This window comes from Alligator sinensis, unplaced genomic scaffold, assembly GCF_000455745.1.
Source record: "Alligator sinensis unplaced genomic scaffold, ASM45574v1 scaffold802_2, whole genome shotgun sequence".
Classification (NCBI taxonomy): Eukaryota; Metazoa; Chordata; order Crocodylia; family Alligatoridae; genus Alligator; species Alligator sinensis.
Window position 1 is genome coordinate 177,071 of NW_005843022.1, and position 13,244 is coordinate 190,314.

General features: G+C 42.3%; 1 protein-coding gene across 8 annotated transcripts in view; it reads right to left on the reverse strand.

The window, feature by feature from the left end:
* SLC35F2 (solute carrier family 35 member F2) overlaps window positions 1-4,592 on the reverse strand; it is a 53,549-nt gene extending 48,957 nt beyond the window's left edge. For all 8 annotated transcript variants that reach the window (XR_003092045.1, XR_003092044.1, XR_003092043.1 and 5 more), the window contains exons 1-2: window positions 4,422-4,592; window positions 1,900-2,027 (exon numbers count right to left, since the gene is read on the reverse strand). Coding sequence is in view for 5 of the 8 variants with exons in the window: in XM_025193158.1 (XP_025048943.1) it covers window positions 1,900-2,027; window positions 4,422-4,566 (273 nt within the window). In the remaining 3 variants the exon portion in view is untranslated. The remainder of the gene's footprint in view (window positions 1-1,899; window positions 2,028-4,421) is intronic.
* Between the last annotated feature and the right edge of the window lie 8,652 nt (window positions 4,593-13,244).

The following is a 13,244-nucleotide window of genomic DNA, read 5'->3' on the forward strand; positions in this document are numbered from 1 at the left end:
AATGCGGTTCAACAAGGAGAAATGCAAAGTGCTGCACCTAGGGAGGAAAAATGTCCAGCACACCTACTGCCTAGGGAATGACCTGCTGGGTGGCACGGAAGTGGAAAGGGATCTTGGAGTCCTAGTGGACTCCAAGATGAACATGAGTCGGCAGTGTGACGAAGCCATCAAAAAAGCTAATGGCACTTTATCGTGCATCAACAGATGCATGACAAATAGGTCCAAGGAGGTGATACTTCCCCTCTATCTGGCGCTGGTCAGACCGCAGTTGGAGTACTGCGTGCAATTCTGGGTGCCGCACTTCAAGAGGGATGCGGATAACCTGGAGAGGGTCCAGAGAAGGGCCACTCGTATGGTTAAGGGCCTTCAGACCAAGCCCTACGAGGAGAGACTAGAGAAACTGGATCTATTCAGCCTCCGCAAGAGAAGGTTGTTAGATTGGACATTAGGAAGAACTTCTTCACAGTTCGAGTGGCCAGGGTCTGGAACGGGCTCCCAAGGTAGGTGGTGCTCTCCCCTACCCTGGGGGGCTTCAAGAGGAGGTTAGATGAGTATCTAGCTGGGGTCATCTAGACCCAGCGCTCTTTCCTGCTCATGCAGGGGGTCGGACTCGATGATCTATTGAGGTCCCTTCCGACCCTAACATCTATGAATCTATGAATATGTGGGGCAGAAATAGGTAGAGGAGAAAGGACAGACACAAGTCTCTACTGGCTCTAGACTACAAGGTTTACAGTGGCAGAAGGGAAAGGGGCTCTTTAAAGAGCCTCAGGTGGTACACGGGGTCAGACTCGATGATCTATTGAGGTCCCTTCCGACCCTAACATCTATGAATCTATGAATCTATGGGAGGGGTTATGGGGGGCTGCAGCCACCCTAAAATTTGCTATAGCCCACCCAAACTCCCTTCCCAGCACCGGCACCATTCACCCCGAGCGCAGTGTGGCCCAGTCCCCACTGGGAACCCAGTGCTAGCCCCAGCCCACAGTGGCAGCCCATCCTCACCTGCAGAGATCTGAGGGCACATGCCCCCCCATGCCCTCTCAGGGGTTCATGTAGCTGCAGGAGCCACCCCACTTGTGGCTCAGTCCTGCACACCGTCCCAGCTGGGCAGCAGCAGCCACAGCCCCACTCCCTCCCCCACCGCTGGGCCAATCCACCCTCACCCCATATGTAGATCCAGGGGCACATGCCCCCTTGCCCTCCCAGGGTGCGTACACTGGTGGGAGCCACCACCCCCTCCCCGTGCCCCCGGACGAGCTGCTTGCAGCTCCATCCCGCACTCTGCACATCTGTGCAGCCCCAGCCCCACTCCCTCCCTCACCACGGGGGCCTCGATTTGCCCCCCCGCAAAACAAGAGCTGGAACTTTGAGAGAGAAGGGGTACACTTGTTAAAAAAGGTTGAAAACCCATGCTCTATGACACTGTTTCATCTCTTCATCAAAGTATGGCTTGATCTGGAAGATCAGAGCTGAGAGCCAGGGCTCTGCTTCCACCCTATATTAACCTCCCACCTTATACTAGCCAATGCTGGCCTGCTGAGGTGAGCCTTACAAGGGCTTTGCCACTGTGGGCCTTGCCATTGTTCCCAGAGTTTCTTCTTTGGTATAGTGGAGAAAGTTAAGTGGTTGTTAGCAAACTCTTAAAAACACTTTATATCAAAATAATTAGAGCTACACTCAGGACACTTGGCAGTGGATAAAAGGAGCAACTTTTCAGTGCTTCCTGAAACTATTATTTATGAAGCAGTATGTCCTACCCCCTAAAGTGCAAAGAGGACTCTCATTGAAAAGATTTTCCGTTTGTAAAGTTTCCCTGTCCATGCTATGGAATAAGGTCTCAGAAATTGATTCACATCTATTTTAAAATCATCAGGCAGAAATAAAAATATTCCTTACCTGAACACTTGTTAGGGTTGTGTATTGGTAAGCCTTTACAATCATATAATTCGCTTCAACATCAGCTAATCCCAACAAAATATATTTCCACCATCTCCTCTTCAGAATCTGTAGAAAGCTTTCATTGTCTAGAGAGAAATTTTCAATGTACAGTATACTGGTTTTAAAATGAATAATACTTTTTCAGAGCTGCTGCATTTTAAAGGTATATCTCATCTTAATGTTTTTCATTGCCCTCTCACAACAAAGATATCACAATAACAGAAAGCAGCCTGTAGACAGGCAGTAAATACTATTAAAAGCACAGAAATAGTCCATGTGAAAAAACCTGACAAGATTAGGATTGTGAGGATTAGAGGAGGTGAATAAGAAGATATAACAGGGATATTAAGTAGCGTTGGTAGCAATCCTTTTCTGCATTATTCTCCCCCCTGCCCTTATAATATGAAAATGAAGTGACATCCAATGAAACTGAAAGGGAGTAGATAAAATGAAATGCTCCTTTAAACAATGTGCATTTAACCTGTGCAGTTCATTTCTACAAAATATACTTCAGAGAAGGAACTGAGCAACACTTTAAGAAGCCTGATCATTTATATGGATAACAAAAAAATCCATAGGTTAAAATATTATTTTTCCAGACCATAAACTCTCTTCAGGGACTGAGCCAGCATCCACCTGCCAAAGATTAGACAGAAGCTTTTTCTTGAAGATCTCTTTTCCATAATTGTCCAATATGGAGTTACTTGAAACCAATTCAGAAGCTTCCAGTAACAGCCACTGTCAGATACGTAAGGCATATCCCTATCAAAATGTTGCCTGAACAGCAGGATGGGTTAGGGGGTCATGATTTCTTTTGCTGATGCAGCTAAAAACAGTAAAAGCCCTAGTGCAAGCACAGTTATAATGGTGTAAACATACTTATTTCAGCAGAGCTAATGCAACTGAGAGGAACTAGATTAAGCTATAACAGTATAAACACTTCTAACACCACAATGGTTTAGTTGAGTTGCTTTTATTATACTGGCAAATATCTACTAGTATAGACTAGTTCACGGAGGGGAAACTTCATCTCACTGAAGTCAGGAGCAAAACTATTATTCTCAGGTATATTGAGGATGTTTTAAACCACTTGTGACTATATTGGCATAATATGACCCTCTGATTTAGGGAGCCATCTCAGCCAATGGAAAACTGGTAAAACAGCTCTACTCCAGCCAGGAAGCTGATTCTAGGCATTATATATTAACATTTACTTGGTGTTAGTTTATTGTAAAAGAACAGCACTATAGATATTTCCTGTTCCTCAGGGCACTAGGAGGTATGCAATATTATCAGCTCCAAGTATTCACAAACCAGGAGTTAGCCTCCAAAATACCATGAGATATATTTTTTTTAAAATGGCTATTATATATTTCTTTTTTTTTTTACCTTCTGCATTTCTAAATCTTAAATTGTATTCAAATCATTCAAGCTTTTAGTCCTGAAACATGAGCTAGAAGCTCAATCTTTTAATGGATGCTGGGATTCTCATTTAATCTACGGCTTCCAAGAAAGGAGGTGCAAGCGTGGAAGAAGGGACAGGTGGGAACAGACAACTCTTTTTGCAGAACTTGCAAAACAATGACAAAAGCTGACAACATTAGAAATGGAAAGCAGAATTTAAAGCTTCACACACACACATTCAAATAATCTGGGAGAACTCTCTAAGGTTTGTTCTCCCGGTAGAGACACTTATTCAAATCTCCATATACAGACATTCAAATGCTGAGGCCCTGAAGAATGCAGAGCTTGTAACTCTGACACTATGCAGTGGGGGAGGTGAGGAAACCTGTGCGCACACCTCAGCATGCTCTGCAGGCTTCCTTAGTCTGCCTGTGACAGATGGCAGCAGTGCATAGTGCAGCCCTGATTGCCTAACCCAGACTGCCCATGGTCAGCCTGTGTTTCCCTAAAACATAAAGTGGGGATTGTGAAGGGGGCATACATGTTCTGCTCCCTGCTAAAGCAGCAGTGAGTCCAGCAAGTGACATACTGTGTCCCTGGGGAAGAGCAGGGGAGGCTGAAGGACTAGGTGAAGCTACCACAACTTGTACGTATATTCACTCTCTCAAGAGAAACTCTCTTGGGAATAATTTACCCAGCTGTCCACAGGTTATTTTTCTCCTGGAGAAGCCATTTTTACTCTGGGAGAAAAAAAACAAAGATTTGTACACTGATGTTTTCTCATGGAAGAGTATTGACTCTCCCATGAGAAACTGAATATCTGTATGAGGCCTAAGTCAGAACAGCCCCAAGGCTGCTTTAAGCCTGCACAAGGGGCTAGGCTTAAGTAATGGGAAGTGCAAAGGTAGCCTAAAACTGCCTTTGCCTACTATTCCTTCTACTCTCTATATGATGCCCAAATGCCAAATGTTGACAGCTTATCATTATGCTGTATGTTATACAACAAAGCACTATTAAAACAAATTATAAAATTACAATGAAATAACACCACTTGAACAAGCAATGTTTTTACATACCAGTCCTAAGTGCCAACATCGTTGTATAAACTAGAAGAAGCAAACAATAGTTGGTAAAGCTTTGGAGCATTGGAGTGTTGACTTTGTACTGTTCTGCTAAATATTGGCTTGTCACAGCAGTCCCACAGATAAATAAGGAAAGCATCTGACCCAAGGCGACTGTTTTCAAAATCTGCCTGTAAATATAAAAGCAAATGTAATTAATTTTAGAATTAAATCAACCACCAATTTTAAAATATTGCCTTTTTACAGAAAAGAAAGGCTATATCTTAACATGGTATCTAGTCACTCTTCTACTCCCTTCCACTGGTTCCTCAACCCAAATATGCTATTACCACTTAATGATGTCCTTCCTATTGATAGGAGAAAACCATTTTGTCTCTTGTAGAAGTGTTGACTTGTTTACACTGGAATCATATTTTAACTTCACAGTGGTCTTGAAACCTGCTCAGTAAAAACTCAGTAAAAAAAAGCTCAGGGCAATCTGAGCTAACTAAAATAGTTTAGACTTTATCAATGAATAGTTTTAAACTGAGGTGTTTTCAAAACTGGTCTGAGCATTTTTTCAGTATAACTCATTGTTCTAACACCCTGAGGTTGTTATATTCCTTGCTCTGCACTGGTTTTGTGTGTGCACTTAGGTTTATGTCACATGTTACACTTAGCATGTATGGAATCAATGAGAAATGATGCATGTATGAAATACAAGCATTCACACATTCAAGCAGTAAAACATGTGTTAAGTGTGCTCATACCATAGCAAAATTATGACTTCTTGTGCAAAGACTATCTCCAGTTTATATTAAGTAACACCTGTTCAGCTATCGGACTGCTCCACGGAGATAATATGAGCAAATTGTGGCCCTCACCCAGCCATGACATCAGCCAGGGACCCCTATGCTGTACCAAGTCTCCAGGTTGGATTAGGAAACCAATGTCAGAAAGAAGGATTCTGGATATTTCCTTGTCAGGTTCTTCCAGGAACAAGTTGCAAGCTGGGGGCCTGCAGCCCTAGAAGGTTCCAGGGCTGGGACCAATTAGCTAGTTGTCAGTCTGAGCCCCAGCACTGCACCAACAAACAGTGAGCCATGATGTTTAGCGATCATAGTAAGCATTACCATACAACTACTCAGACCACATTCTAACTTTAGTACCGCACAACACAAACTGTGTCCCCAGCGTGCCAGTGTCCATAGTCTAGTCAATTTAAACATTTCTGTAATTCCATTTCCACTTCATTAAAATGGTTTTAATACATACCTACCTCTGGCAGCTTGAGGTCAGTGGGTGGGCAGGTGCATGGCTGTGACTAACTTGTAAGCACCTATTAATTGCTGGGTAAGGGAAAACCACTATTTCTGTGGTCATCCAAGACCACAGAATGGCTGTCAGTTCCGTGTTCAGTCAATGTGAATTTTGTTCCTGGCCCAGATGCAGGCACTCTACCCACCTGAGCAACAAACACTGCCAGAGCAACTACCTCCCACAATGGGGAAGCGGGGGTGGGGGGAGAAGAGAGGGGAACGCATGACTGAGGTGCTGTGCAGTATGGGATGCCGGAGGACTGACCAGACACTAGTCACGGAAAGCTTGTTAGTATCCCTATACAACATTGAACTGGTTCAAAATAATACCTGATTATCATGGTACACTTTTTAAATGTTCCAGGAAACCTAAACCAAGGGTGTTCAGCCCCCGATCCACAGGGCAGATCCACTCCATGATAACTGGCCACAGGTCCAAAAATTCAGCGGCAAGAGGAGTGGTGGCAGCTAACTGCTGTTTCCCTAATGTCCAATTTCTGGACCTGCGAAAAGCCCCACAGACTGGATGCCATGGCCCTGGGAGCTAGATGTGGCCAAGTGGGGCGGCACAGAGCCCAATCCAGCCTGCAGACCAGATTCAGCCTCACCCCACTTATCCAGCCAACAGGGCCAAAAGATTAAGCAACACTGCCTTAAACCATTCTAAACTGATTTGTACATCTAGACAATTGTGGTTTACACTGCATTTAAAGACTTCTCTAAAACTGCTTAAGTATAGGATGTGTTCACACCCAGAAATAACAATCATTATCACTGATTGGGATCCTTCAGTTATTTTCCATTGGACTCTTCTGCAGCAGCAATAGGTAGAATAAATGCTCTCTGTCCAAACAGCACCTCCATTCTAAATATTCTTCTATGCCTACCCTGCAGCTAAACTCTGAAAGGGCTCTTCACTCCTCCACTTATTGCAAAGGAGTTTTGAGTATACTCCTAAACCAATAAACTAATAAGCAAATATCACTATAAAACTTGTTATCAATTTGTAGTTGATGGACTGATTGTACAGGGACATGTCTATGTTAGAACAGAACAAAGCAAGGCAATTCAGCCCCAAAAACATAATTATTATGATTTTTTTTCAGAATTTAAAGTGTCAAATTTAGGAAATTTGACCTACAGGCTGGCTACTCAGCAGACTGGAAATGTCTTGTCTAGCTGGCAAGGTATAAATAAAGGTGCTTCACTGCTAATGTAAATAAAGTTATTTTCTGCACTGCCTTAAGCATGGGTCTGTGAGAGCTGACTTAGAATCGTGGGGGAGAGGTTTTGTTTTGTTTCCATTTTTGTTTTGCTTGTTTAGGGGTTTTCCCTTTCCCTGGAGTTGCACCCACTTCTACCAACTAAGGATCTGGCCTTGCACCTTCTTAAAAATAGAAGCAAAATGTAAACCAGTGCAATGTTATCTGCAGTGGCTAATCCACAGTATTAGCTCTGTGATGATAAACTATTGTTGGTGATTTAAATGTTGACCTTTGGCAGGAGTTTGTGCAGATTGATTTCCGCCCCTATGCTTTAATCCCATGGTTCTCAACCTTTTTCCTACCGGGACCCATTTGCAAAGGTTCATAGCCTGTCCTGTCCCACACCCCCCTGGCCCTTCTGGTGCATGTCCCACAGTCCTAGCCCCTGCCCCACATTCCCAACCGGCAGCCCCCTGATCCCCCAGCCCTGTCAGAGGGGCCCCCCAGCTGCCCCCATCCCTCAGGCTGGAGCACAGTGGCTACAGCAGCTCTGGCTCATGCAGGTGGAAGCGGAGCAAGTCCAGCCCTGGCATGGGCTGAAGGGAGGAGGAGGTGGGGCTGCAGCACCACACCAGGGAGCCTGGTCACAGTCCCTTCCACCCCATGAGAAGCATATCCCAGCCACCCCACCTCCGTGAGCACCCAGCCCTGCCTCACGGCTCTCCCCTGCACCCATCTCCCACCACTTTGCCCTTCTGCACTCTCAGCATTTTCCTGGGATCAGCATTTGTCAACCTGTGCGTGGCTCACAACACTGAAATCTTCTTGCCACCCGCTTTTGGGTCATGACTCACAGGCTGAGAAACGCTGCTTAATCTACTACAGGGGTGGTCAACCTGTGGCAGGTGGCAGATCAGGGAGGGGACAGGGAACACAGCAGCAGATAGGACAGGAAGTAGAAAGAAGAGCAAAAGATTGTGTAGAGAAGGGGGTCAGAGTGGCATTTGGGGAGACTGTGGGACTAATTTGTGGTACATCTGCCAAACTGTCTGGCCCCCACTGATGTACTGTGAGCAGATCTCACTTCAGAGCTGCATGCTGGTGTAGGCAAAGTGCCAAGCACAACCAAACACACACACACATGCACTGCTGCTGCATTTTAGTGACAGCAAGCATCTGACTCCTTCTGAATACATACAGACAGGCCATGGTATACCCCAGTTGCTATGTAATCCCATCCAATGGGTTGTCACAGGGATGGCATCAGAGGTATTTACCTGTTTCATGAACAAAGCTCTTTGTAATAATAAAAGGGACTCCATTTGAACTACAACTTCCAACTTTATTTGAAGTGCCATGTGCCCAGTGCTGCTGCTTGCAGCCACAAGGTGCATCATGCACACCCTGATGTGTTGTGCAATCCCCCAAGGACTTGGAGTTTCCCAGATAAGTTTCCCCACTTCACTCTCCAAATTATCCCTACTACAATTCTTGTTCCATCCTTCAGGCTATTACAGCTTAAACTAGCTAGTACCACACTGTTATTCCCTCCTATTGAAGGAAGACCAAGCCACCTTCTGATTGATTTAGCTGCACAACTTTCATTTAGAAAGAAGTCTACCACAAAAGCCCTTTCAGCTCTATGTTTTTAAAACTGTGTTTAATGGAAAGCCATTTCCCCACGCACAATCCCCATTTTTTTTCGTTTTGCTTTGACTAACCCGATGATCTCAAAAGGTCCCTTCCAGCCCTAACCTTCTGTGAATCTGTGACTAGGCAGAAGCCCTGGAATGTGCAGTAACAGCACAAGGTCTTTGGGTTTTACTCACTTATCCTCACACAACCTTGCAAAAATCCTACTTGTTCTAATATTTCTGGTATGTGTGAATTTTCTTCATAAACGTAAAGGTAAGGGTGAGAGAGGAAATCTTGTGCCTGGGCTGGAAAGTGTTCCCGGCCTCCTTGTAAGGCTGTATTAAGACCAAAATTTAATAGCAAAACCAGTGCTGTAAAACACACTTCAGGAAGGACGATGAGATTTCACTGCTGGAGAAATTAATATAAAACACAACCCTGTGAAATCTGAGAGGGCACCCTTCTGCAATCTCCACCTTTCCCAGTTCTGCCAACACCATGATTGGTTTGGTCAAAGCTCCCTAGCCAAACTCTAGAGAAGGCACTAAGTCTACACAATCATTCTGGTTGCTCCAGCTATATCTGCTATACTTGTAAACAGAATGTATTGCATCAGCTGCTCCTGAAAGATCTGGGTGTAATTTATTTTACAACTTCACAACTCCTAATACTTCTGCTCTCAAGGAGGTCTGAGGTACAAAGATTTCTCCTGCACTTTCTCTGCCAGCCCTTCACACGCTAAGCTTTCTCCTGCTGCTGTGGAAGACCAGACATGAAGGAGTCCCAAGCAAGATTCTAGACAGAAGCTCTGCAGTGAACCGGAGGGAGAACACAGCTTTAGGGATAATGCTGTCTCCCATCATCTGGAAAAGTTCTTCACCATTTGCAGGAAGGGATTCTTTACCACCATCCCAACAAGAAGAAAACCTGCAGTGCATTCAACAGGCTGAATTCACTCATTATGTGCCAGTAATTGCTAGGTAAGGGGCACATAATCAGGAAGTCTGCCTGGGCAGAGTTGGGTTGTAATAGTGCAAGGCAATTTCCATCTCTACCCTAAAGGAGCCAGCAACAGAGCATCACTAGGTCATAGAATGGGTAGTGCTGTCTGGCTGGCATGTGAACATAAATAACTAGGCTGCCTACATATACACTGAAGTGACATATTCTCCACTCAACTCTGACAGCAGGTCTCCTACAGATCCAGCAGAGTTTAAAGCTACCTTCTGGTAGAAACTTCTCTCCCTCGGAATGAATTTTGCAGTGTTTCCCAACCCGTGTGCCACAGCACAGAAGTGTGCTGTCAGAAATTAACAGGTGTGCCGCAGAATTTTGCCATGGCAATGAGCTACAGTAGGTATGAAGGTGGGGAATGCCTTAACTGGTGTGCTGCGGAAAAAATTTATTAATGTAAGTGTGCCTTGGACTGGAAAAGGTTGGGAAACACTGGGATAGTGAAGCTGGCACACCCATGAAACCTCCATCTTGCAAACTAAGTCACTTTCCTGTCTGGCAAGTTTTAAAGTATGTTTTGCCAATACACATGAGAAGCAGACTCACCTTTGCCTAGCTGTTGTATCCTTCCCTTCACCACAACCAGGGATTTAAAGCTCAATACCTCTGCAAACGTAGGTGTTAGTATGCAAGAGACAAGGATTTCTAAGGTGATGTTCATTGGACCAACTATGTAGTTGGTCCACTCTTGTAAACACTGCTGGAAAGTAGAAGACCTGTAACTGAACAGTCCTGTTTTAGGACTGTACACTATACCCACATTTTCAAAGAAGGATAACAGATGTGCTTTCAAATAGGTGTGCCTATATGCAGGCAAGCTTAGACATACAAATGCTCCTTAAGCAATGTACAGCTTCATGCAAACACAAGTATCTAAACATGAAGTTTCATTGAGATCCAATAGTAACAATGTAAAAGTGACTGCTCAGCCATGATTCCGCACATCAAATCTTATTGAGATCACTGGAGTTTTCCACTGGAGTCTTGGTTCTTCAGTACTTATATTAGGAATAAAGTACTGATGTCTGATGAAAATAATTTGCTGTTTAATCAGAAACAATAGTGTTTTGCAGCATAGTGGTTTATCAATAAAAGCCATGTGTTAAAAGATGAATTAACAAAGCAAATCTGCCATATCGGAATATCTTAATGGATCTCCAAAATGCTACACTTTCATGCATCTTTCCCACTTCAGTGTCTCTTCACGAGTTCTTGCAATTATACTCACTGAAATGCTCATCAGACAAAAGCCTTCATGTGATATAACAAATCTTCTCACTTCATGTATTTTGCCAATGCGCCACAATGAATATTTTTAGACTGCAGAAGCTGCATATTTGTTTGGAACTATCAAAGCAAGGCATGGCATGAAATCAATGAGAGAGATATTTGAGATCAACAGGATTCTTTATATTATGTACATTTTGCAAGTGCTTTGCTGGATCAGGGCCTGCTATGGAGCACCATAGAATGAAGAGGGGGTGGGGGAACCTTTAGGAAGTAGCTTTTCCCTGTAAAATTATATAGGATTTTAGAGTAATTTCTGAAGAAACCTAATCTAGCATCCTAACAGTATCACTCTACAGGACTCTTCCTAAGAGGGTTCTCATTTCAGGAATTAGACCTTCCACTGAGTCAATATTTTGATTACTATTGAGTTATTGTAATTTTCTTATTCATTATTTATCATGATTTATTTTTTAAATTGATGCTTAGCTTTTCCAAACCAGAACATGGTCCCTTTAAAACTCTTTTTGCTGCATTGATTTTACAATCCTTTCTAGGTCCACCTGTTTTTAAAATCTTTGCTAACTAGCTAAGGCTTAAGAATCACTCCTGCCATCTCTTCAGAAGCAATGTTTGGTAACAGCATGGATGAGGGAAAAAAACTACACTTGCTACCAGAATTGGATGACAAATCACATGCATGGTCTGAACTAATACCCATCTACAGTAACCACAGCTGTGCTAGAACTGTGGCTCATGTTCAGATGTTTAGAAAAGCTATATAGCTATTATTTCTGCAATAAACATTTCTTGACACTTACCCTCAATCTATAGAGAAAGCATTTATAAATATGGCTGATGATGCAACAGAATTGGCTAATTAAGTTTGTAGCCCTGAAAATTAGATCAGAATGATCACTCAAGTCAGCACTTGTTAATCACATTGGCATCTGATTCAGATTCACTTTTTTAAGGAATAAAAAAAAAAAAATAAGTTAAAAACATTATTTTCCCAGCTGTTAGATTTACTTTGAATCTATTCTACAGCCAACCTGGGAAGCCTCAATTTCACATTCTTTTGTTTACTAATTTTTTTAAATAGTATAGTTGTCTGGTATTATTTTTCTACTAAAACAAACAAATCTATGTTCTTTTCTACATTAAAATTACATGTGCCAATAGACAAAACTTCTTATATGAATCACTTGGAAAAATGTAATTTCAGGTTGAACCAATTTTCAACAATATCACCTGATGAATATTTTTGGCTGAAAACAAACATGGAAGAAATGAAAACATTTCTTTTCAATATTTTCCATACAAATTGTTTCAACATTTTTTTGCTTCAAAAATTAGATCTATTTTTAATATATTTTGGAAAAAATTCACTACAAACTGAATAAAAAGCCCTTTTTCCATTTTTTTTTTTAGAGGGACTGATCCATTTTTTTGTGCAGCTTGTTGGCTGAACTGAAAAATAAAAGAAAAAAAAATTGATCACATGCACAACTCAGCTAATTAAAAGCCATACAATTTCAAGTCACTGGAAAGATGTCTTTTGACTTGGGATTGGGCACTTTACATAATGCTACTATATAAATAGGCAAGTCCTTTAGTTTTAGCTAAGGTAAAACTCACCAAATGCAATGCACATTTTATTAGAGAAACCATGAAGAAGTTGGCCTGGTATTGGCAATTATGATAAATATGCTGTCATCACGTTTTAAACAGAGCAAAATACATCCTCATGGCACTGAAAGGATTAAATCTTTTAGGACCAAGTTATGCTCACAATAAGCACATGATAGTAAAGACAGGTATTTCCTCATACAAACTGTCTGTTATACAAAAAACAGTGACCAGGCACCTGTGAGCATATGCTCTGAAAAGGCAACTTTAGCCACATCTTTCTGGAAAAAACAGAAAATCCCTTGGGTCTTCCTAAAATCAGCAGCTACAGCTCAGGCTGTCCTGTTACCAGACAACCATAATACCACATTCAAATCCCACCTGGGTCAAACTGGTCCCTTTGATTTATGGATAGGAATTAAAATCACCTGAGTGAAACTTTGATGTAACCACTTGCAGGCTGTTACTACTCTGAAATCAACTGGCAAAGCCAGTGTTTCAAGAGTGAAAGACAGTATTTCCTAGAGGATTACCAGATCACATGTAATCCTCTGCACCAAACCAGGCAGATCCAAAGTAATGGTGCCAAATCCCTCAATTTTATCACAATAAATAATATTAGATTATTGATAATCTTTCTGAAAGGTCCTACTTCTAGGGCCCTATAATTATATCTGCTTCCTTAAAAAAAAACCCTATATTTCTACATAGCCTATGTTTTACTTAGCAAAAAAGAAAAACTGGAACTTCTTTAAAAGCTTCAAAACCAGAGGTGAATGCATTTTTTTTAATCTCATCATTTTAAGGCA